This window comes from Jaculus jaculus, chromosome 1, assembly GCF_020740685.1.
Source record: "Jaculus jaculus isolate mJacJac1 chromosome 1, mJacJac1.mat.Y.cur, whole genome shotgun sequence".
Lineage (NCBI taxonomy): Eukaryota > Metazoa > Chordata > Mammalia > Rodentia > Dipodidae > Jaculus > Jaculus jaculus.
In genome coordinates, this window is record NC_059102.1 from 279,901,093 (window position 1) to 279,923,108 (window position 22,016).

Here is a 22,016-nt window from a genome sequence, read left to right on the forward strand (position 1 = left end):
TGCAGTTTCACTTGCTGTCCCCTAATCTTGCCACCATGACTTTTCCCAGCATGCCGGACTGTACTTCAAACTATGAGCCAAAAGAACTTTTTCTTCCATATTTTTTTTTCATAGAATGTATATAGTTCAGAGTTGTAGACCAAATTCACCATGGCCTTATTTCATAACTATAGTAATTTTGTAACAGCAACATTATTTATTGCCAAGAGAATCTTGGTCGGTCAGTGAAGAACCTAGTGTTTGTAATAAAAAATAGGTAGGCTCAGAAAAGTCAAAATATGTGCTTTTCGGCCCTTGACAGGAAATCTCTGTTCTTTTATTTACACCATAATTATTTCAGATATATTTCTATGTATATACATTCTCTGTATCTATAGATATTTTAGGTAATTGTGTATATATTATATAGGTACAGTATATATATGTATGTATATATATAGGTATATCATACATAATATATATAATTTGCATTTACTATGCACAATTATATATAGATATATTTGCAAGTAGTTATGCATATGTATGGTATGATTATGTGTACAAATATGTGTGTTTATATATACTATGGGAATAAATCAAGACACATAACACTATAAATAATATGCCAATACTTTTTCAAAAAGGAGGGATTAACAAATGCCATTATTTTATGTACAAAGAAACTCTACATGCTAAGTAAGTTTCTTTTGGTGGTGAAGAAGATAATGAGTAAATGGTAAATTGGGTGAAAAGATATATTCAAGCTACATATGTTTTTCTCTTATGTAACATTACTTAACTTGTGTGAAGCATTACTTATTTAAAAATTACATAGTATGTTGACTTGTAAAAGATTTTTGATAAATTAACCACCTTGTATAGTTACTTTCAATTGTGGATAGTTGTAGTGGAAAGATGATCGTGGTTATGGCAGAATGTTACTACTACAGTGGCAGTGTATGTAAGTATAGATCCTTCAGTTTACATCACAGTTGTATAATTTTGATTTCCTCAAAGAAAGTCCTATGTTAGACCTAGTGCCAACATACTTTTAATAAAGAAATATTTTGTAAAATGTAATGATTCCATTGTTTATATCAGTATCATTATAGGCTTACTTCAAAGTAGTTTTAGTAACTTATATAAATTTGTATAAAGAAAAGGAAGAAACTGAATGTAATACATAAATGCAAGGAGAACACAAATTGCAAAAAAAATCTAATGAAGAGGATATATATAATTTAGAATTGTTACTTACATCAATATAGCTGGCGTTTATGTAGGTGGACCCTGCATCTCCATTTACTTCAGAGAGTTCAACACGGTTATAATCATCTATTTAAAGAACAATAATGAAATAATGAATGATGCACTATCTAACTAGATAGAAACTTAATTAGTTCTCAATGAGTACTCACAGGGAAGGATGTCAACATAGCGGTTCTTATTCTGGTTAGAAGTCTTTCGAGCATCTTTGATAGAAAACTTGCTGAACACCCGTGGAATACTCTGGAAGACACATAAATTCTTCAGGTTATGAAAGATTCTGAAAAAAAAAATGCTTTTCTTTTTTTTTAATATTTTTTGTCATTTTTATTTCTTTATTTGAGAGTGACAGAGAGAGAGGGAGAGAAAGAGACAGATAGAGAGGGAATGGGTGTGCCAGGGCTTCCAGCCACTGCAAATGAACTCCAGACATGTGAGCCCCCTTGTGCATCTGGCTAACGTGGGTCCCGGGTAATCGGGCCTCGAACCAGGGTCCTTTAGGCTTCACAGGCAAGCACTTAACCACTAAGCCATCTCTCCAGCCCCAAAATGCTTTTCTTTATCAGCTATCATGGGGAGCAAATCATAGGGAGCTACCAGCATATCATAGCTGAAATGCACACTATTAGGAATCGTGCAAAAACCATACAAGTTCCTTAAAAAATAATGATGGATGAATTATAGTGTTTCAGAACAAACACTATACAAATAGAAAATTTAGAATCAATTGCTATGTTATTGAAGCTTCATTTTATAAAATTTGAAACTTCATTTAGTGATAGGTTATTTGAAAATTACCTACAATACAATACAAAGTGAATTAAATATGGTTTGTTACAGGGCTTCATATTGCTCATAACACTATAAAGCATTCTACCCAGTTGCTTTCAAGCATCATACAATGACCTTGCCAGCATTTATGAGCCTCTCACCTATAAATATTACTAATATTTGCCTTGATTGTATTACAGTACCTTGTGGGATAAACTCTTAAGACAAATGGTTATACAAATATTTTAAATATGGATTTCTCTTGATGACTGAGTAGAATTTTTTATCTTACATTAAGAATGGCACATACCTGAAATTCAGCCAGAAAAAGCCGTCCCTCATCAGCAATCTTTCTTTTGTAAGTTTCCAACAAAGTGTCTGCATGGATTGGCTCCACATTCATCAGTTGCTTTTCATCATCTGAAAACACATTAAAGATTCAAGATTAGTGCTGTGTCTGTCAAATATGCAAACACATGTTAATGAAATATATGCCTTGGACATAATTCTTACTTCTTTCTCAAAGACAATGTGCCTGAGAAATTTCACATGAAATATTCACCTATAAAACCAATGCCTTCTACCTCTTGTACTTGTCGTCTGCTGGGCTTTATCATTTTCTCTCAATGAGACTATTCTTCCCTATTGTCTATGCCTGGAGAAAAGATCTCAGATTGCATCTTGCCATTGTTTTGTTTATTTATATGCATTTAGTAAGTGTGTTGGTTTGAATAGAATAGGTGACCCCCAATATATTCAGTTGTTTGTTTGTAGTTTGTATCTGCTGGCTACCTGGTTGGAGGCAATGTCACTGGGTGACCTTAAGGTGTGGTGGGTTTCGGATTTCAATCTAAAGATATGCAAAGTGTGCCTAGCTGGAGTTCCTGAAGTGTACTGTGTGGCTTTTGACCTTTAGGCTTGTGTTTCTCTCGGTCTGCTTGGGCCTGTGAAGGCAGGCCAGCTTCTTCTGCCATTATGGAACTTCCCCTGGATCTGTAAGCTTTAATAAATCCCTTCCTCCATAACTGTGCCTGGTCTGGAAGTTCATCTCAGCGAACCTGAATCTGTCTTCCACAGTAAGACTTAACAGCTAAGATGCTTTTAGATCTCCCCTGGAGTTATCAGAACCAATATTTTGAATACTTTATCTTGTTAATTTACTGATTCATTGATATGTATTGAATATCTAACACTCACCAAGCCACTGGAGAAAATCAATCAGTAAAAGAAAAGGAAACCCTTCTACCTTCAGACCTTTGCATTCCAGTTGGAAATAGGAGGGAGTTTTAACCAAACCAACAGAGATACAATAGGGTCAGACACTGATTTATTCTGCAAATGAAAATAAAAACACAAAAGGACCTCCAAGAAAAAACAAAACACAGTCATGAAGCTTCTACACAGGGGTTTTGGCACTAGCTCTTGTCATAAGGAAAACCTTCAAACATGGAAGGACAGGGGAGTTTTGAAATTCTGTGTTCAGTAAGAAAAAAAAAAAAAGCCACTATTATCCTATTAAACATAGTTTAAACTTCTTTAGCTCTTTTTATTGGGTCAAGGCTTTAAAAAATTAAAGAAATAATTTCAAAATAGGAATAAAGAAGAAAAATGCTTTCCTCTCACAAGTCAAACTTGTTCATAATTATGCCCTTCGTGAGCATGGGCACCATTACACCCCAGAAAGGAGCTGGGGAAACTCAGAAATCTTCATATCCTTGTGTCATGTGTCCTCTCATGTCACTCCTCTGGTTGGTCTACTGTCTCCCAACAATTTTAGCAAAACAATTCCCTGCCCTCTCTACTGTCAGTTTTCTATCTTTTAGCTTTGTATAGAATTATAGCATTCAACTACTATAACATTTACTAACATACTATACTTACTTTACTAATATACTATAATATACTATACAACATACTATAACATTTACTAAATAGCCACCTTATATGCCAGTATATTATTCTATTAAATTCTAAACACTTTAAGCACAGTTTAAGGTCTGTCACTGTGGCAGACCAAGTGCTTTGGTCAATATTTGGTACAGGCCTGGAAATAAAAGGTTTTAAATAATGAATTTATTTCATTATTGTATCCATGGAGGAAGAACAAGTTAAACCACAAATGTCTGCTCTTTACTTAAAAACAAATGGTTCCAATTGCAGGCACGGCAATATTCCTCAGTAAAGTGAAACATTCATACTTACCCCTTTCAACAAGTTCCTGTTGTTCATCTAAATTGCTGTGGAAATACAAAACACTAGATTCAGATGGAATGCAGAATTACTGGGTTAAGTTTGATTAATGAATGTGCTGAAGCAAGGAGTAAGGAGAGACATGGAGAGCAGAAGAGGAGTGGACTGAAGCACAGAAGAGATTTGGAAGAGGAGTAAACAAAATGAGGGAAGGAAAGGAAAAGAAAACAGCTGGAAGCCCTGGTGCAGTCATCCTCTCTCTCTCTCTCTGTCTCTCTCTGCTACTTTCCCTTTCTCAAATAAATAAATAAAAATATTTAAAAAGAGCCTGTTAGATTCAGATAAGTGAGGAAATGGTTTTCTATTGATACTCCTGCATTTTGTAAAACAGCTCTCTTCCTAGTCAAGGAAATAAATATTCTTCTGTAGGTATTTTGCTCTTTTTGCTTTTGTTATTCCCAGGTCGTTTCAACCTACTGTGTTTTAAACAAATAGGTACACATCCTTAAAACTGATTGTAAATAAAAAAAAATCCATATCATTTGAGAATATAGAAGATATGAATGCTTTATGTTAAATAGTAATACTATATTGTGTCTTTTTAAAAATTTTTTGTTCATTTTTATTTATTTATTTGAGAGAGAGAGAGAGAGAAAGAGGCAGATAGAGAGAGAGAGAGAGAGTATCGGCATGCCAGGGCTTCCAGCCACTCAAATGAACTCCAGACGTGTGTGCCCCCTTGTGCATCTGGCTAACGTGGATCCTGGGTTATCAAGCCTCAAACCAGGGTCCTTAGGCTTCACAAACAAGCAAGCACTTAACTGTTAAGCCATCTCTCCAGCTCTATACTGAGTCTTTTAATTTTTAAATTTATTTTTTTAAATTAATTAATTTATTTATTTGAGAGCGACAGACACAGAGAGAAAGACAGATAGAGGGAGAGAGAGAGAATGGGTGCGCCAGGGCTTCCAGCCTCTGCAAACGAACTCCAGACACATACACCCCCTTGTGCATCTGGCTAACGTGGGACCTGGGGAACTGAGCCTCGAACTGGGATCCTTAGGCTTCACAGGCAAGTGCTTAACCACTAAGCCATCTCTCCAGCCCTTTAAATTTATTTTTGAGAGAGTCAGAGAGAGAGAGAGAGAATGTATATAGGAGCACCAGCACAACCTGCACTGCAGGTAAACCCCAGATACATGCACTGCTTCATGCATCTGGCTTTACATGGGCACTGGACAATTAGACCCTGGCCAACAGGCATTGTGAGAAAGTACCTTTAACTGCTGAGACATCTCCCCAGCTCCATAGCAAGTCTTTGTTCCAGAATTCAGTCATGAACTAGAGTTCATGCTGTTCCCACTAGTTTATGAATTTATATAACTGGCATTGTCACTGCTTTATGGACCTGGGTTTGTGTCATTATTACTACATAGTGCTTTCTAATTCATCAATTATCTCTTACCTGGATCGTTTCTTATGCAGATCATAGATTTTATAGAGAACCACAAGCAAGGCTACTGATGTCACAATAATCAAGAATGTCAAAAATATAATCAGTGCTCTGGAATTATCTGGAAATGAAAAACAATATAACCAGGAGACATTATTTCATATATTCTGATAGATTATTTGAATAATATTTTCTAAGGTAGTAGTTTAATATTTTATCTATATTTATAAGTGAATAAATTGTATTTGAAAATTCTATAATGAATGCTACAAAAACTCTTTATGCTAACTAAAATTTATAACATTAAAAACAGAGGCCTGGAGAGATGGTTTAGCAGTTAAGGCACTTGCCTGACAAGCCAAAGGACCTCGGTTCGATTCCATAGTACCCATGTAAGCCAGATGCACAAGGTGGCACATGCACCTGGAATTTGTTTGCAGTGGCTAGAAGCCCTGGTGCACCCAGCCTCTCTCTCTCTCTCTCTCTTTCTCTCTCTCTCTCTCTCTCTCTCTCTCTCTCTCTCTCTCTCTGTGCTTCTTTCCCTCTCTCAAATAAATAAATAAATAAAATATTTAAAAAGCAGAAAATGTTGTTACAGACAGAACAAAAATGAAAAGTCTTCAAGGAACTGGACCAATTGACAAATCCATGTTAATTAATAACAAAAATTTAAGGGATATCAAATATGCTTAGATAAACTTTATAATAATAAAATGTTCAAACTTTTTAATATATTTCATACAATACATTTCTCCCTTCCTGGTAAGAAGTGCTCTAATATTAAAGAAATGAAAATGACGTAGATGTGTAGTGGCAAGAAGAATTAGAGCCAAAGCAATTTCAACAAGGTTTTGAATAGAACACAAAGCAGAGAAAGATGCAACCTAAACAGCACGTGGAAGTGGACACAAGCCCTTCTCTGAATGCCCAAACCTCAGGTTTGGAATAATAGGCACTGGTACATGAAGCAAATCACAGAACAAAAACCGAGGCAGCCAAAGGCCAAAGGTGTTATTAACTCTGGAAAGAGCAGTGTAAAATATTATATTATATTATATATGGAGGAACAATATGGAAAATTGGACACTAATAGTTGAAAGTAATTATTCCTATGATATAAGCAGTAAATAGAGAAAGTGCTGAACAGATGTTTTTATTTTCATCATGATAATTAAATGTACTTTTAGGGGCTTTTCCACATGCACATTTTTTAACTTATAATATTTTCTAATACCAATTATAAGTATTTTAACATCTATCATGATAATAAGGGCATACATATCTTCAATTAGATAAATTGAAATATGTGTATATATCAGGACCACTTCTGACAGTACAGGTTTCAAGGACAGAATAAATACTAAATAAGACAAAAATATAGATATCTTGGAAATAATACATAAGAAAAGTTTCTAGCATTGAAAAGGATCATAAACATAATTATAATTTGATAGTCTGTGCAAACAATCTCATGCCTTATTAAGGAAATAATCATTTAATAATCAATTCTATTAACCCAATGTTAAGATAATGCTTTTTTAAATATGATGTTCATCTATATATGTTTATTTAGAATTTTTAAATATTGTAGGTATTTACAGGATTTATGCTCACATTTAACAATTAAATCTTTGGTGCAAAATAATAAGCTTTAAACTTGATATACATTTATATATATAATAAATAGATCAATGATGACTTACATGATGTCGAAAAGTATTTTTTAACTGGATATCCCTTATATATCCCATTGTTAAAATAGACCTAAATTTCAGTGATTAAAAAAGAACATAGTTCAGCTTTTCACTGTCAATGTACAAAACATAATGTAAAATATACATTATTTCTTATATGATGTTTATTTTCATGAAAGCATGATGACTTGTTCTAAACAGAAACATCAATGTTATGCCACTGTTGTCAAACTACTTTTAAAAGGCAGTCAAAAAGGATTTTTAGGAAAAAACTTCATCAGTTTTAGCAATGATAAACAGTTGAAAATAGCAAGAAATACATGAAAATATTGGAGGAATAAGATTCAGGGAATCAGATAATTCCTAATTTAAGATGTAAATAAGTAAATGAACGAATGACTAAATAAAGAAATTTCCTTATTAGCATGTGAACCTCTTCTTTGAAAACAGGATATTCTATTGATAAGACTTGCATGTAAAGTGCACCTAAATGCTAAGAGTAAATACACATGGTAAAAGTTTAATGCAGAATAACTACCATAAATGCCTATACCCCATAATATTTACTATAAAAGAAGAAAAACAATTTGACATACCCATTATAAACTAACAATTAGTAGCATTAAAAATCCTAAGCATCATAAATATAGAAATGCTCAATTAAATTTTTTTCAAGTTGCAATCATAGACTCTTTAGAAGTCATCAACATAGAAATTATCTTTAATGACATTAAAAATTCATTCATTAATCCTAGGTACAGTCAGATATCACTGATAAGCACTCGAGACATAGGATACATTCTAAATCTTACCAAGAAACAAACCTTAATTATTTTTTGGTTAATATAAAAAAATATGAAAATGTATATATGGGGGGGACTTCAAAATAAACATTCAAAGAAATCAATAAGTAATAATAAGAACAGCTATGAATTTCATAAGTAAAGAATATAATAGTTAATAAACTGCTAACTCACTTCTCACAGTGTAACTATGGTGGTACAGTAAGTATATATGAAAGGAAGTAATAGTGAGTGTGGTTATTAAATGATGGTTTTTGTGAATATCAATTGATAAGAGTTAAGGAAATATTAAGGTGTTTATTCAATAAGGCACTGAAGGAATGACACACAATGACTAGCAAAGATATTTTGTCCTTTGGAATATAATAATTATTTGACAGACAACATATCACTATAATTCACTACAGAAACAAATATCACTGCTTGCCACTAATATAATATCTCTGTCACTATAATATTTTATATAATTATAGTGACATGATATTTAAATAAATTCCAACCTATTTTTGCAGTTAAAAACACATTGAAAGTTTAATATACAAAAATATCTGTGGTGGCTGGGGCATTGCTCAGTGGTTAAAGGCGTTTAAGTGAAAAGTCTGCCAACCTGGGTTCAATTTACCAGTACTCATGTAAATCCAGATACAAAAAATTATTTGTTCAATAAACAAAGGATAGTAAGTTACTTATTAATATCATATTCAATAGCTAATTATGTGGCTCTCTACTAAGCAGGAATATATTTGATAGATATATCTGTATAAATATAAAAGGGAAAATAAGCTGGGCTTGGTGGCTCACACTTTTAATCCCAGCCCTCGGGAGGCAGAGGTAGGAGGATTGCCTGAGATTCCATAGTGAATTCCAGGTCAGCCTGGGCTAGAATGAGACCCTATCTCGAAAAACCAAAAAAACAGTGGGGGGGGAGGGGGATTACATATAACTTTAAGTACTACAAAGAAAATAAAAAGGTAAATAAATAATACATAAAGAAAAAGTTTTCATAAACTGAAAACACAATTAACAAATTTCAAGCCATATAGTTTAATATCATTCTTGTACAACAACCTTAACCAAATATAACTAGATGTAAGGTGAATATATTATCATAAGAACACCAATAAAACCATATCTACTACTCTAACTCTAAATTTTTATTTACTCGTAAGCTTGTTTACTGCATGTCATTCATATTAGACATCAGCACAGCTTTACTCAGTTGAGTGTAATTAAGCCATTTGATGGAAACTGATGAAAATATTGGAAAGTATATTGCAATAAAATGTGTAATATGGAAAGATTTGCAAGATAAAGTAATGTATGAGAAATGCATTTTTTCATACTGCATATAAGAATGTGGTAATTATCAAAAAATAGAAATATGTATTATATATTATTAAACATATATCATAAATAATATTATGCACAAAGAATGATATTATGAATATCTTAAAATTATTTTTGTTTCCTTTATGTTCAAAGCTATCTGAAATTTATTTCTATCATTTTCTAATTTCAAAATATATTTAAATTTTTCCAGTTGAAATCTTCTCATTGATTAAAATGAAAAGCTGTGGGTAGTAAAATAAAACTATTGCTCAGAATGTTTCCCACTTCACCTTAGGGCAATAATTTCCCTACAGTTCAGTAAGTTTGAAGTTGTAAATATTCTAACAAAACTTTACATTAAACCACTCTTCTTAATTTCAAGGATAAAATGTTTGGGATCAATGTTTTGAAAATTCTAATGTGTGAGGACATTACATACCAGAGTTTCCTAAATTTATATAAGCATTGGTGTTAAGCTTATTCAAATAGTAAATATTAAGCACCACATTGTGTAGTGTAATTGACTATAGAAAGCATAGCACTTACTTGCAACTCATACTCAGTTGAGTAGTAGAGATTTTCTACTAGAAACAAGCACACATGATTTGCTTGTACAAATATAGTATTTCCACTTTTGACCTCCAAATGGTAACTTGTATTTGGGCCGTTAGTATTTGCTGGAGATTTACATGTCACTCTTACACTGTTATCTGACTCCTTTATGATATCCACATCCTGTACCTCACTTGGAGCTATATGAACATGAAGAAAGCTTCATTATTTTAGTCATATTAAATGCATACTTAAATTATTAGACATGTGTACAAGACATTTTAAACATTAGTGTTCACCTATGAGAGTCCATAAACTTAAAAAACTAAGAAAATACTAAATAATAAATTATTAAGAAATAACATGTAAGCTGTACTTGAAGCCATGTGAGTTGAAGCAGTCCCCGGAGGAGACTATGTAAAATTAAAGACTACTGAATAGTGGGAGGGGTGGGAGACAGGGAAGGATGCTTGAGAAAATGCTAAGGCCTGTCATACAGTCTAGATTCTCCCCTAATGGCTTATGTTAATGTTTTTAACCATCTGGGTGGATTTTTTAGAAAAACAGCTCACCTTCATTTGCTGTGACAACACAGAAACAAAGATATATAGCTTCTTGGGCTAGAGAGATGGTTTACAATTAAGGTACTTACCTGCAAAGCCTAAGTACCCAAATTCTATTCTTCACTACCCATGTAAGCCAGATGCACAAGGTGCTGCATGTGTCCAGAGTATATGTGCAGTGGCTACAGACCCTGGCATCATGTCCCCCCCCTTTTCTCTCTCTCTCCCTCCCTCCCTCCCCCTCTTTAACTCTCTCTCTCTCAAATAAGTAAAGAAATAAAAATTATATATATATATATATATATATATATATATATATATATATATAGAGAGAGAGAGAGAGAGAGAGAGAGAGAGAGAGAGAGAGAGAGACATAAATTCAGATGCCCCACATCCACACCAAAGGCAAGCATGACTGTGAAAGGTCTAAGATACCACCACTTGGGAACCACTTGGGAAGATGGATTACTGGGGTTTGCTGGCTAGCTAATTTAGCCTTATCAGTGAACACTGAATTCAGTGAAAGACTTTGTCTCAAAATATAAGGTCTAGGTTAATTGAAGACACCTAACACCCTTTGGCTTCCAAATGCATGCACAGCCAAACATAACATGGAGCCACATGCATATGAGCATGCATATATACACATGCACACAATACACATGCACACTCAAAAAGATACTAAAATTTAAAACAAAATATAATGAAAATATAAATATATTTTATGAGATAAAATAAGACAGTATCAAAACTAAATGCTACCAAATCACTGTGCTAAACTAAGTGTTTGATGAGGTGAACAGAGGTTATGCTGTTGCACTGTGAGATATTACTGTCTCGGTGCAATCAATATGTCTAGATAGCAGCAATAGCTACACAGAGTTCATTTCTTAATCTAAATTAACTAAGTACTTAATTTTCTGAAATCTGATCAATTTCATCAGTCACACTGCCCTCTGGCTTCATTTTTACAACTCTATTACTCTATATAAAGAACATATTGAATTTTGGTTAGTTTTTAAGTTATTATGTTTACAATTATTAAAAACCACTTGATGTTTCCAACACGCCAGGTCAATGTATCTTTCAAATGAAACATAAGATAAATGTACTATCATCTAAAGCATTCTTTCATTGCCCATTGCTATTGCTGGAGAGAAGCACAATGTGGAGAACTTACTGTCTGCATCTGTCAGAAATGTGCATTCCACAGCATTTCCATTACGTTGCACTCTTCCAATGGTATAGGCATATAACTGTGCATGATGTTTTGTAAAAGGTTTCAGGGATGTCATTTCATATTTGGTCATATTCTGAGGCAGGTTGACGCAGTTTCCTTCTCAAATATAAAAAAATAATAAAACTTAGTTTATTATTGAAAGTCAGAATCTCCATGTTTGTAACTTGGTTTATACTTATACTAAGCAGACCCCATATTGTGAGTGATTGTGAAGCAGTTTGACCTTGATTCAGAATTTCTCACAATTTTCAGCACATGTATTGAATTAATCAAATTCTATATGCTATAAAACTTCAAATTATCAAAAGGTATATAAGTTCATATCATTAACTTGGTACCTAAAATATCTAATAAATGCAAAAACATTTGTGAAGATGCTCTTGTTTCTTCCTGAGATAACATAGACCCCAGTGAAGATTATATGGTGACTGATGGTATCAAGCTTTTTCTGATTTGTATTTAACACCCGACCTTTGAGTATTAGTGTGAGCTCCAGTTACAGACTGTCAGGGAAGAATTCACTATACACACCAGTATTTAGGTCTACTCTCCCATTCTCCCAAACTACTTTAAGCACTATATAGTTGTTCACAGGGCCATGAGAATGAGAGAGTGTTTCCTGTGATACTCAAGTCTGAGTTATTCATGGTAAGATGAGTTTCCTGAGTGGATAGAGAGAGAAAAGAAAACTTTGGAGTTGATTTATTTTTGTGGTCTGGGAAGCCAGCCCATGGGCTTCTTAGGCTAGGCAAGCACTCTGTTACTGAGCCACATCCCCACAAAACCTAGAAATGAAAGGAGGAATGTTCTGAGTTTAAGGACAAACATGACTAGCATAGGAAATTCTGGCTGTATATGATAGGATGAGAGGTGAAGATTTATTTAGATGTACCTTAAGATATTGGCAAAAGAGTAAGCATCAGTTAAGTAGAAAATCACTATGCAATGACTTGTATTTTTGAGTAGATAAATGATGTAAGTAAAAAAAATAGTAGAGGGCTGAAGAGAAGGTTTAGCAGTTAAGGTGCTTGCCTACAAAGCCTAAGGGCTCAGGTTTGATTCCCCAGCACCCATACAAGCCAGATACACAAAGTGGTGCATTATGTCTGGAGTTCATTTGCAGTGACCAGAAGCCTTAGTTCTCTCTCTCTTCCTCTCTCCCTTTCCTCGCTTTCCTTCTCCCTATCCCTCTCTCTCATAAATAAATAAAATATTTTTTAAATATTAGAAAGGTAATTTGCTACTAGACAGCAGCTGATTTATTTAAAAATCACTATAGTCACATAAGATGGCACTCATTTCATCTGATTTTCCAGATGAGAAAACAGAGCCACAGAAAGATCAAGTCAACTCTATGACCACAGGCAAGGAAGATGAAGCCAGGATGGAAGTTAGGCATTGAGGTTTATGATCCTTCTTCACCATTCATCTGGTCTCTGGAGAAGAAAGTGCCTGCACAGGGATAAAACCTTATATTTTGTCTTTATTCCATCTTTCTCTGGTAAAATTGGATCTGTCTTTGGGCACCAAGAATCAGTGTTAGAAAACATCCAACTGGCATTTCTTATTGCAGGTACTTCTATGTAAAGCGGAGATCATGGTGATATATTTATATTGCTGTGAAGGTCTAAGTAGTAAGGGAAAGTAGCTGCTTCAATCTGATTGAAAACATTTCTCAGGGGCTGTAGTGATGGCTCAGAAGTTAAATACCTGCTTGCAAACCTGGTAGCCTGGGTTAAATTCCCCAATACCCACATGAAGCCAGATATACAAAGTGGTGCATGAATCTAGAGTTCATTTGCAATGGTAAGAGGCCCTAGTATACCCACACTCACTCACTCATATTCTCATTCACTCATTCTCTCACTCACACTCTCTCTCCTCTCTATCTCACTCTCTCTCAAATAAATAAAAAATATTTTTTAAAAAAGTGTTTCTCAGAAATTTACAAAGTCAATGAGGATTTAGACTTCCATCTTTAAGCTTAGATCTGTTTTATATCTCATAAGAATTCTCATTGAAGACAAGTAGTATCCTCTGACTCATGGCTTCTGCCACATCTGTATATGCAGCCTGGTTTCTAAGGATTGCCCTCTTTTCCTGGGAAGAAATCCAAGGTCAAAGTGCTGTTGTCAAGATCAACCTTGCTTATGTTAAGTAACCTGAATTTGTATTGAATATGTAAACCAACAGGCATTTTTTTTTTTATCAAGACATTCAATTAAACTTATTTTTCCCAATGTAACAGCAACCAAATTGTGAATTTTTATATTTAAACAATGCAACTAAGGATTTTACAAAAAGGAATAAATCTGATTTTCATTGCCTAGAGAGATGATTTTGAATGTTTTCTTCTAATTACTAGGGGTTTCAAGCTTTAGTTGAAAGGGCATGTGATGATGAATTTTAATTGTAAACTTTGTGGATCAAGAGATGCCTTGAAAATTTTGTAAGTCATGTTTTTTGGTGTTTCTGTGAGGTATTTCCAAAGATGGATGGCATATGGTTCCATGAAATGAGTTGCGAAAGACTTGGCCTGCATGTGGATAACACCATCCAGCAGGTTGAGGACCCACATGGGAAGACGTAGAATAAGTGGGAACCCCTTAATGAATGGAGGGCATGACATTTCCTGTTGCCATCATGCCCAGACATCCGACTCTAACTTCTTCTACCTTGAACACAAGTTTGCACTAGTGACGCTCCAGGAGGCTTCCAGGCCATTGGCTTTGGATTGGGTCCCTCTTGATCTAAAGTTTCCAAGTTCTTGGGCTAAGCTATTGCTCTCCCTGGTTCTGCAGCATGCTGAGATACTTCATAAGTATGAAGAGCCTCTGACTACTAGTCAGTCCAATAGTTATATGTGCATTCTATTGGTCTGATAATCTGGAGAACCAGCCCTAATACTTTACAACATCATTCTTGCCTCACTTTTAAGTCCCCATCTTTCATATATACTGAAATAATTAAATTATAAAATGATGGATGAGATATCATACCTGATTTGAGAGCATTATGATCTACAAATTTCAAAGACTATATATCTGAGGATTCTTAATAGTGATTTTATTTCAACAGGTTGGTATAAGGAATCACTTTAACAATGCAATGATCCCTCCCACTGTCTTGATAGATAAAAGTGGATGAGGATCTCATTGTAGTACACATTTGATATGAGTGAGAAAGCAGGAGCAGAAAACACTTCTTGGAGGACTGCTCATTTTGATTGCTCTCAGAGAAAACGTCTTCAAGGAATCTGTCAACTTGACAGGATTAGAAGAACAATGAACAAAAATGTGTGGGCATGTCTGAGAGAGATTTTCTAGACTAGGTTAATTGAGGTGGGAAGACCCACCTTAGATGCGAAAGACATGGGCTTGGGCCTTGGTCTGAATAACAAAGAGAAAGCAAGCTGGAAATCGCCTTCATTATTGTTTCCTCAGTATAGACTTTGGCTGCTATGCCTTTGTTGCCACAATGTAAACCAAACTAAACTCGTCTCAAGTCACTTTTATCAGGTATTTTGTCACAGCAAGGATAAAAATTACAAACCCATGGTCTTTATATGTAATCAACATATCCCAAAGTGGAAATATTCTATGGTTTCTAAAATTGAGGAAAATAGGTTGCCGACACAGTTATGTATGACAAATGCTCTGTCTCCCTGACTTATACCAATATTCTAGCATTTTCAAATTCTTGATTTCTATTCCCCAATAAAGAATTAAATTTCATAAAATTACCTTGAATTTTCTCAAAGCATAGTATAAATCCATGGAATAAAGTTGGAGGGGGACTCCAAGTTAGTATTCCTGTATTTGAAGTTACATTGTTACACACAAATTTTTCAGGTTTTTCTGGAACTGTTTAAAGGGGGAAAAAAGATTATTGTAAAGTGAAGTAAGTCTAGTAATATTGCATTAATAATAGCCATACTTTGAGTAATTATGAATTAATATAATGAAATTTAAAGAAAAGCATTTGGACTCAAGAAGGTAGCCTTAGAACAAATAATTTTTCTAAATATTTAATTGTTCATTCACTCATTTGAGAGAGGAAGAGAGAGAAAAAAAGAGAGAGAGAAAGAGGCAGATAGAGAGAGACAATGGGGATGCCAGGGACTCCAGCCATTGAGAATGAACCCCAGACACATGTGCCACCTTGTGCATATGGATTACATGGGTACTGGGGAATTGAATATGGTTATTTAGGCTTTTCAGGCAAGCAACTAAACTGCTAAGCCATCTCTCCAGCCCCCTAGGATAATTCTTTTCACAAAGCATATGTCTCTATAATGTAGCACTGAGAAACCTAAACCTTCTGCTGACTTCAAGACATCTATACTTGTCATATGCACATTGTTGTCTAGGTATTTTGATAATTCTTGATGCTGTTCAGAAAATCTCACTTATTCTATCAGTTAAAAAAATTAGGTCGTGGCTAGAGGGCTTGGCATGCTCATTCTCATTCATTCTCTCTCTCTTTCTCTCTCTTTCTCTTTGTATCATAAATTAAAAAATTAAGTCATTATTTAAGTAATGCTATGACTACCAGTTAACTAACCATTAGAAAATATGACAAATGCTTAAATATAATTTATGAGACAAATTTACATTTAAATGAACTATTTGAGGTATAGTGTGAGGAGTTATGATGACTGCAACTTTGTAACAGTCCTCCATGCCAATCCCCAGTCAGTGTAGGCCCCTGAACTCATGCCACACTTTCTCTGATCTGCTTTCTGTTACTGTAGATTAAACGTGTCTTTCCTTCAATTTATATAAATAGAACTAAATAAATAGTATTAAACAGTCATATTTAACTTAACCAAATTGCATTTAATAGAACATTAAGTATTTATTTTAGTTATATGTCAGCTATCAGTTTTAAAAAGAAAGGGGTTTGAGCCAGGAGTGGTGTTGCATGCCTTTAATTTCAGCATTTGGGAAGCCGAGGGTCACAGTGAGTTCGAAGCCACCCAGAGACTACATTGTGAATTCTAGGTCAGCCTGGACTGTAGCAGAAAACAAAATAAAATAAAATGATTTGGATGATGAATGGAAGGTTCATGTCTTAAAAGACTAGGTTCTTACAGTAGATTGGGGAGAGGCCTAGTTGAAGTCCTTAGTTCACTGCAGGTACAGTCTTGACTAAAATTAAGGAAAACCTTTCTTTTTTTGCTCCATTACACATAATGTGGAAGTTTGGCTTCTTGAAATATTCACCATCATTACCCATCTTGTGTCCCCACCAGTGAATCAAAGCCATGAGATCACCCAGTATTGTACTGGAACTCCTAAAATCATGACGAAAATGAATCTTTTTCTTTATAAGTTAACTGCCTTATTATAGTGACTAAAATTAATATAAGTAATATTCCCTTAAAAAATCTTGCCACATTTTCTCCATTATTCCAATTATGGATAACTGAGCTTTTTTCAGTGTAAAACTAATGTGAATGAGTCTTCTTGCCTTGAAATATATCCTTTCCCCTTATCTGGAGTGAGATTGCTAGGTGAATACTTAACAATTTCACCAACAAAATTGTCAGTTATTTTAAATTTTATCCATTTTAATGAATGTGCATATGATCTTCATTGTGCTTTAATTTGCATTTCCCCATTGGAAAATGATGATCAATACTCTTTTACATGCTTATAAACCACTTCTGTACCTTTTGAAAAGAATGTGTCTAAATATTTGCCCAATTTTTCATTGGAATATTTTATAGCTATTTGTAGCTAAAATAGATTTTTATATATTTTGAAAAAACTTACTGTCAAAAAAAGTTGTGGGGCTCGGGAAATGGCTTAACCACTAAGGCATTTGCCTGCAAAGCCTAATCACCACAGTTTGATTCCCCAGGCCCCAAGAAAACCAAATGCAGAAGGGAACACATGTGTCTGGAGTTCATTCTCAGAGGATGGAGGACCTGACACACCCATTTTGTCTTTCTCTCTGCCTCTGTCCCTTTCTCAAATAAATCAATAAAATATTTAAAAAAAATAAGTTTTGGATCTTTTTACAGCACATAGCTTACATATTTTATGCATCTAATCATTTCAAAGATGAAGAGCTGTGGGAAAGTCAAATTTATTAGTTTTTTTGAAATTATTCCTTCTTTTTTCCTGAGGAAGCTTTACATAAAACACAAAGATAGTCCCATATGTCTTTTATTAAATTTCTATAGTATTAGTCTTTATATCTACAAAAGAATTTGAATGAGTTTTTGTTTGTGCTTAGACATACGTCTGTTATAAGTATGCCAGTGAAAAGTCATTGAAAGAACTACTCTGTCACTGAAAATCTTTTATGCTTTTACAGGATACAAATATTGGTTTTTCATAGACAATGACTGTTAAATCCAAGTTCCAAAACTGCATTTCTCTCCCCATAGAGAGAGAGCTATTGATCAGGGAGGTCCATGAGGTTCCCATGAAGTGCAGATTATTTCCAAATCACTTGGCTACACAACAGAGTCAAATGGCAAGACCCTATTACTAGACACACCACTAGCTGTAAACACAGCATAGTGAGAGATTATGGTAGAACTAAGAAAGAATCCAACTTCCTGATGGCTGGCCCTCTTAGTGCTAGAACATGCTATGAAAGCTACTGTGGGATAAGGGGCACCAACAGTATGAACAGAGGATTCAGCACCCTACAAAATCAACCAGCCAAATAAGATAAATACCAGTGCACTAGTGGCACACGGACTATGGGGGTAAACAATTTCTCTCTAATTGGATATGAGTCCCACTCATTGGGAGAGAACTCATACTTGCCACTGAGAACCGAGTCAGATTTCTGTGGATAGGAAGGAAATAGATTTAACAGACACTCACTGATCTTTGGCTTAGAAGAGAGGGTATTGCATCAAAAAGTCTAAAAGGACGCTGCTAATTCCCTTTGATACATGCTACTCTTACTCTTGGTTGTTAAATCTGAATTTATTTTTACAGATAGCAGAGAATACCAGGAACTATCAAGATCCATTACTATAAGATGGCCATATCTGTTATATCTACCAGGGCCCAGGAGACACTAAAGAGGAAGTGGAAATTTTTACACTAGTGTTGCTCTCACTGTTATCCTGAAAACTTCCTCCAGGGAGATGGTGGTAGAAACTGAGGGGACTAAAACCCATTAAAGCAGAAATTCAGAGGATTCAGGGATCTCAATACTAAAGGATACTTATAACATGTGGGTCAAGGTTCAAAGAACATTGCAGAAGAGGAGGTGAAAACATTATAAGACACAGGATGGAAAAGTATATCCTCAGACATTTTCTCATTTCACTGGGATTGGCTTGTACATCAGGACCCCACAGTGAATATCAATAAGCCCACATAGGATGATCCTCAATGTAATGGGGACAGAAAAGAGGGGATATAAGAATAAAATTCAATGGGAAAAGGACTAATATGTAATATGTTGATACTGTAAAATTCATTATAATAAAAGCCATTATTTAAATATTGGTTTCCTAAGATTTTTGTTTTGTTACTGACTTATAAAGGCTGTAATAACCTTCAATGTTAATTGTCAGGAAAGATTAAATGTTCCTCATCATGCTAAGGAAGTACTTTTATGTGTTTCTTTCTTGATGCTTTGTATTACTTAGGAAGATTAAGAGAAGATCCAGATTTAGGCAGCCCCTTATTCCCCATCCATTCTTTCCATAAAATATTTAGAGTTGGGCTGGAGAGATGGCTTAGTTTGCAAAACATAAGGACCCAAGTTTGATTACACAGTACCTATGTAAGCCATGTGGTGCATGTATCTAGAGTTTGTTGGCAGTGGCTGAAGGCCCTGATATGCCCATATTCTCTCCCTCCCTCTCTCTCTCTCTCTCTCTCTCTCTCTCTCTCTCTCTCTCTCTCTGTCTGCTTCTCTCTCTCTCTCTCTCAAAATAAATAAATTAAATAAATTCCAGTCTATTTAGTATGTTGTTTTCACAACACTACAATGATGCAATAATAAGCAAGTTCCACAAAATGGAAGATTGCAAGATCAATACAAAAAAATCAATTGTGGGCTGGAGGGATGGCTTAGTGGTTAAAACATTTGCCTGCTAAGCTAAAGGACCCAGGTTCAATTCCCCAGGACCCACGTTAGCAGATACACAGGGGGTGCATGGGTCTTGAGTTTGTTTTCGTGGATGGAGGTCCTGATATGCCCATTCTCAATCTCTCTCTCTGTCTCTCTCTCTCAAATAAATAAATAAATAAATAAATAAATAAATAAATAAAATATTATTTTAAAAATCAATTGTATTTTTATATAAAAGCAATGAACATATTGAAAATGATATTAAGAAAGCAATGCTACTAGAAGAAGCAATAGAATTGATTGAAGGCATAAAGCACAAAAAAGAAACACATCTGAAAACTAAGAAATATTTTGTGGGGTTTTGTGGTGTGGATATTAGTTGTATTATGACAGAGTCTTGTAGCCCTGGCTAACCATGAATTTACTATAGAGGCAAGGATAAAATTTTGTATTATTTTTTTAAATGCTGGTGATTGAACCCTGGGCCTCATACACTCTACCACTGAGCTTCATCCACCTCTTCTATTTGTTTACTTTTAACATTTTTAGACAGGATCTTACTATTTTACCCAGTCTGGGCTTGAACTCACTCTAGAGCCCATGCCAGCCTTGAAATTGTGATGTGTTTGCCTCAAACTTTCAAATAGCTGGAATTATACACATATGCCACCATAGCCAGCTCATTTTTGTTTTTTAATATGAATTTACTTATTTATGCACTTATTAGTGTGTGTGGGGGGGGGGGAGGTGTTCATATGTGTATGTGTGAGCCAGGCTCTCTTACCACTGCAAATGAACACCAGATGCCTGGATTATTTTTCATCTGGTTTCTGGCATATATGGGATGGTTGAGAATTGAACCAGGGCCAGCAGGCTTTACAAGTACATGACTTTAACCACTGAGCGGTCTCCACAGCCCCTGTTATTGATTTTTTTAAATATCTTTTGCTAATTTTTATTTGTTTATTTGAGAGTGACAGAGAGAGAGGGAGAGAAAGAGACAGATAGAGAAGGAATGGGCACGCCAGGGCCTCCAGCCACTGCAAACGAACTCCAGATGTGTGCGCCCCCTTGTGAATCTGGCTAACGTGGGTCCTGGGGAATTGAGCCTGGAACCATGGTCCTTAGGCTTCACAGGGGAGCGCTTAACCGCTAAGTCATCTCTCCAGCCCCTGGTTTTGATTTTTGAAGTAGGATCTTATTATGTATCCTTGATTGGTCTGGAACTCCGTACACAGTCCAATAGTCCAAGTTGGTCTCTATAGCAATCTTCCTACCTTTGCCTCCCTAGTGCTATTATAGGCAAATGCCATCATGCCATTTCAACAATTTGTATTCAAGTCTTAAAATGAACAAATTAATAAAAAGCTGCTCCATTTTCATGAACTGGAAGACTTACACTGTTAAGTAGCCGTCCATCACACAGTGATCAACATAGACAGTACAAACAGAATCCTAGCTGGGTTCTTTTTTTTTTTTTTTTTTTTTTTTTTTTTTTAAGGTAGGTTCTCGCTGTAGCCCAGACTGACCTAGAATTCACTAATGTAGTCTCAGGGTGGCCTTGAACTCACGGTAATCCTCCTACCTCTGCCTCCCGAGTGCTGGAATTAAAGGCGTGTACCACCACACAATCTTCCAGCTCGGTTCTTTATAGAAACTGAAAAGTGGATCCTAAAATAGAAAGACTAGAAAACATTTTTCAACATGGTCAGCTAGGTATTGTTGAGATTGGCAAGACCACTGAATGGAAATAAATCCATAGAAGAAAAGAAAAACATAGGGATGAAATTTTTCTGACCTTGGGTTTGACAAGAGCCTTTTATATGAAACTAAATAAAAGTTATAATAAGTAAATTGGACTTCATCAAAGTTTAAAAAAACTTTTTATTCACAAAGATTGTCTAGAAAGCAGAAATATTAATGACAAGATAGAATTTAAGAATACATTTTTTTTTTTTTTTTTTTTATTTGAGAACGACAGACACAGAGAGAAAGACAGGTAGAGGGAGAGAGAGAGAATGGGCACGCCAGGGCTTCCAGCCACTGCAAACGAACTCCAGACGCGTGCGCCCCCTTGTGCATCTGGCTAACGTGGGACCTGGGGAACCGAGCCTCGAACCGGGG

The 22,016-nt window shown here is 35.0% G+C and overlaps 1 protein-coding gene across 1 annotated transcript in view; it reads right to left on the minus strand.

The window, feature by feature from the left end:
• Ptprc (protein tyrosine phosphatase receptor type C) overlaps positions 1–22,016 on the minus strand; it is a 125,061-nt gene that overhangs the window by 24,982 nt on the left and 78,063 nt on the right. Inside the window, exons 12-20 of the mRNA XM_045143475.1 lie at positions 15,584–15,703; positions 11,781–11,939; positions 10,032–10,237; positions 7,363–7,423; positions 5,672–5,780; positions 4,219–4,253; positions 2,327–2,436; positions 1,398–1,488; positions 1,238–1,314 (exon numbers count right to left, since the gene is read on the minus strand). Coding sequence (XP_044999410.1) covers positions 1,238–1,314; positions 1,398–1,488; positions 2,327–2,436; positions 4,219–4,253; positions 5,672–5,780; positions 7,363–7,423; positions 10,032–10,237; positions 11,781–11,939; positions 15,584–15,703 — 968 coding nt within the window. The remainder of the gene's footprint in view (positions 1–1,237; positions 1,315–1,397; positions 1,489–2,326; positions 2,437–4,218; positions 4,254–5,671; positions 5,781–7,362; positions 7,424–10,031; positions 10,238–11,780; positions 11,940–15,583; positions 15,704–22,016) is intronic.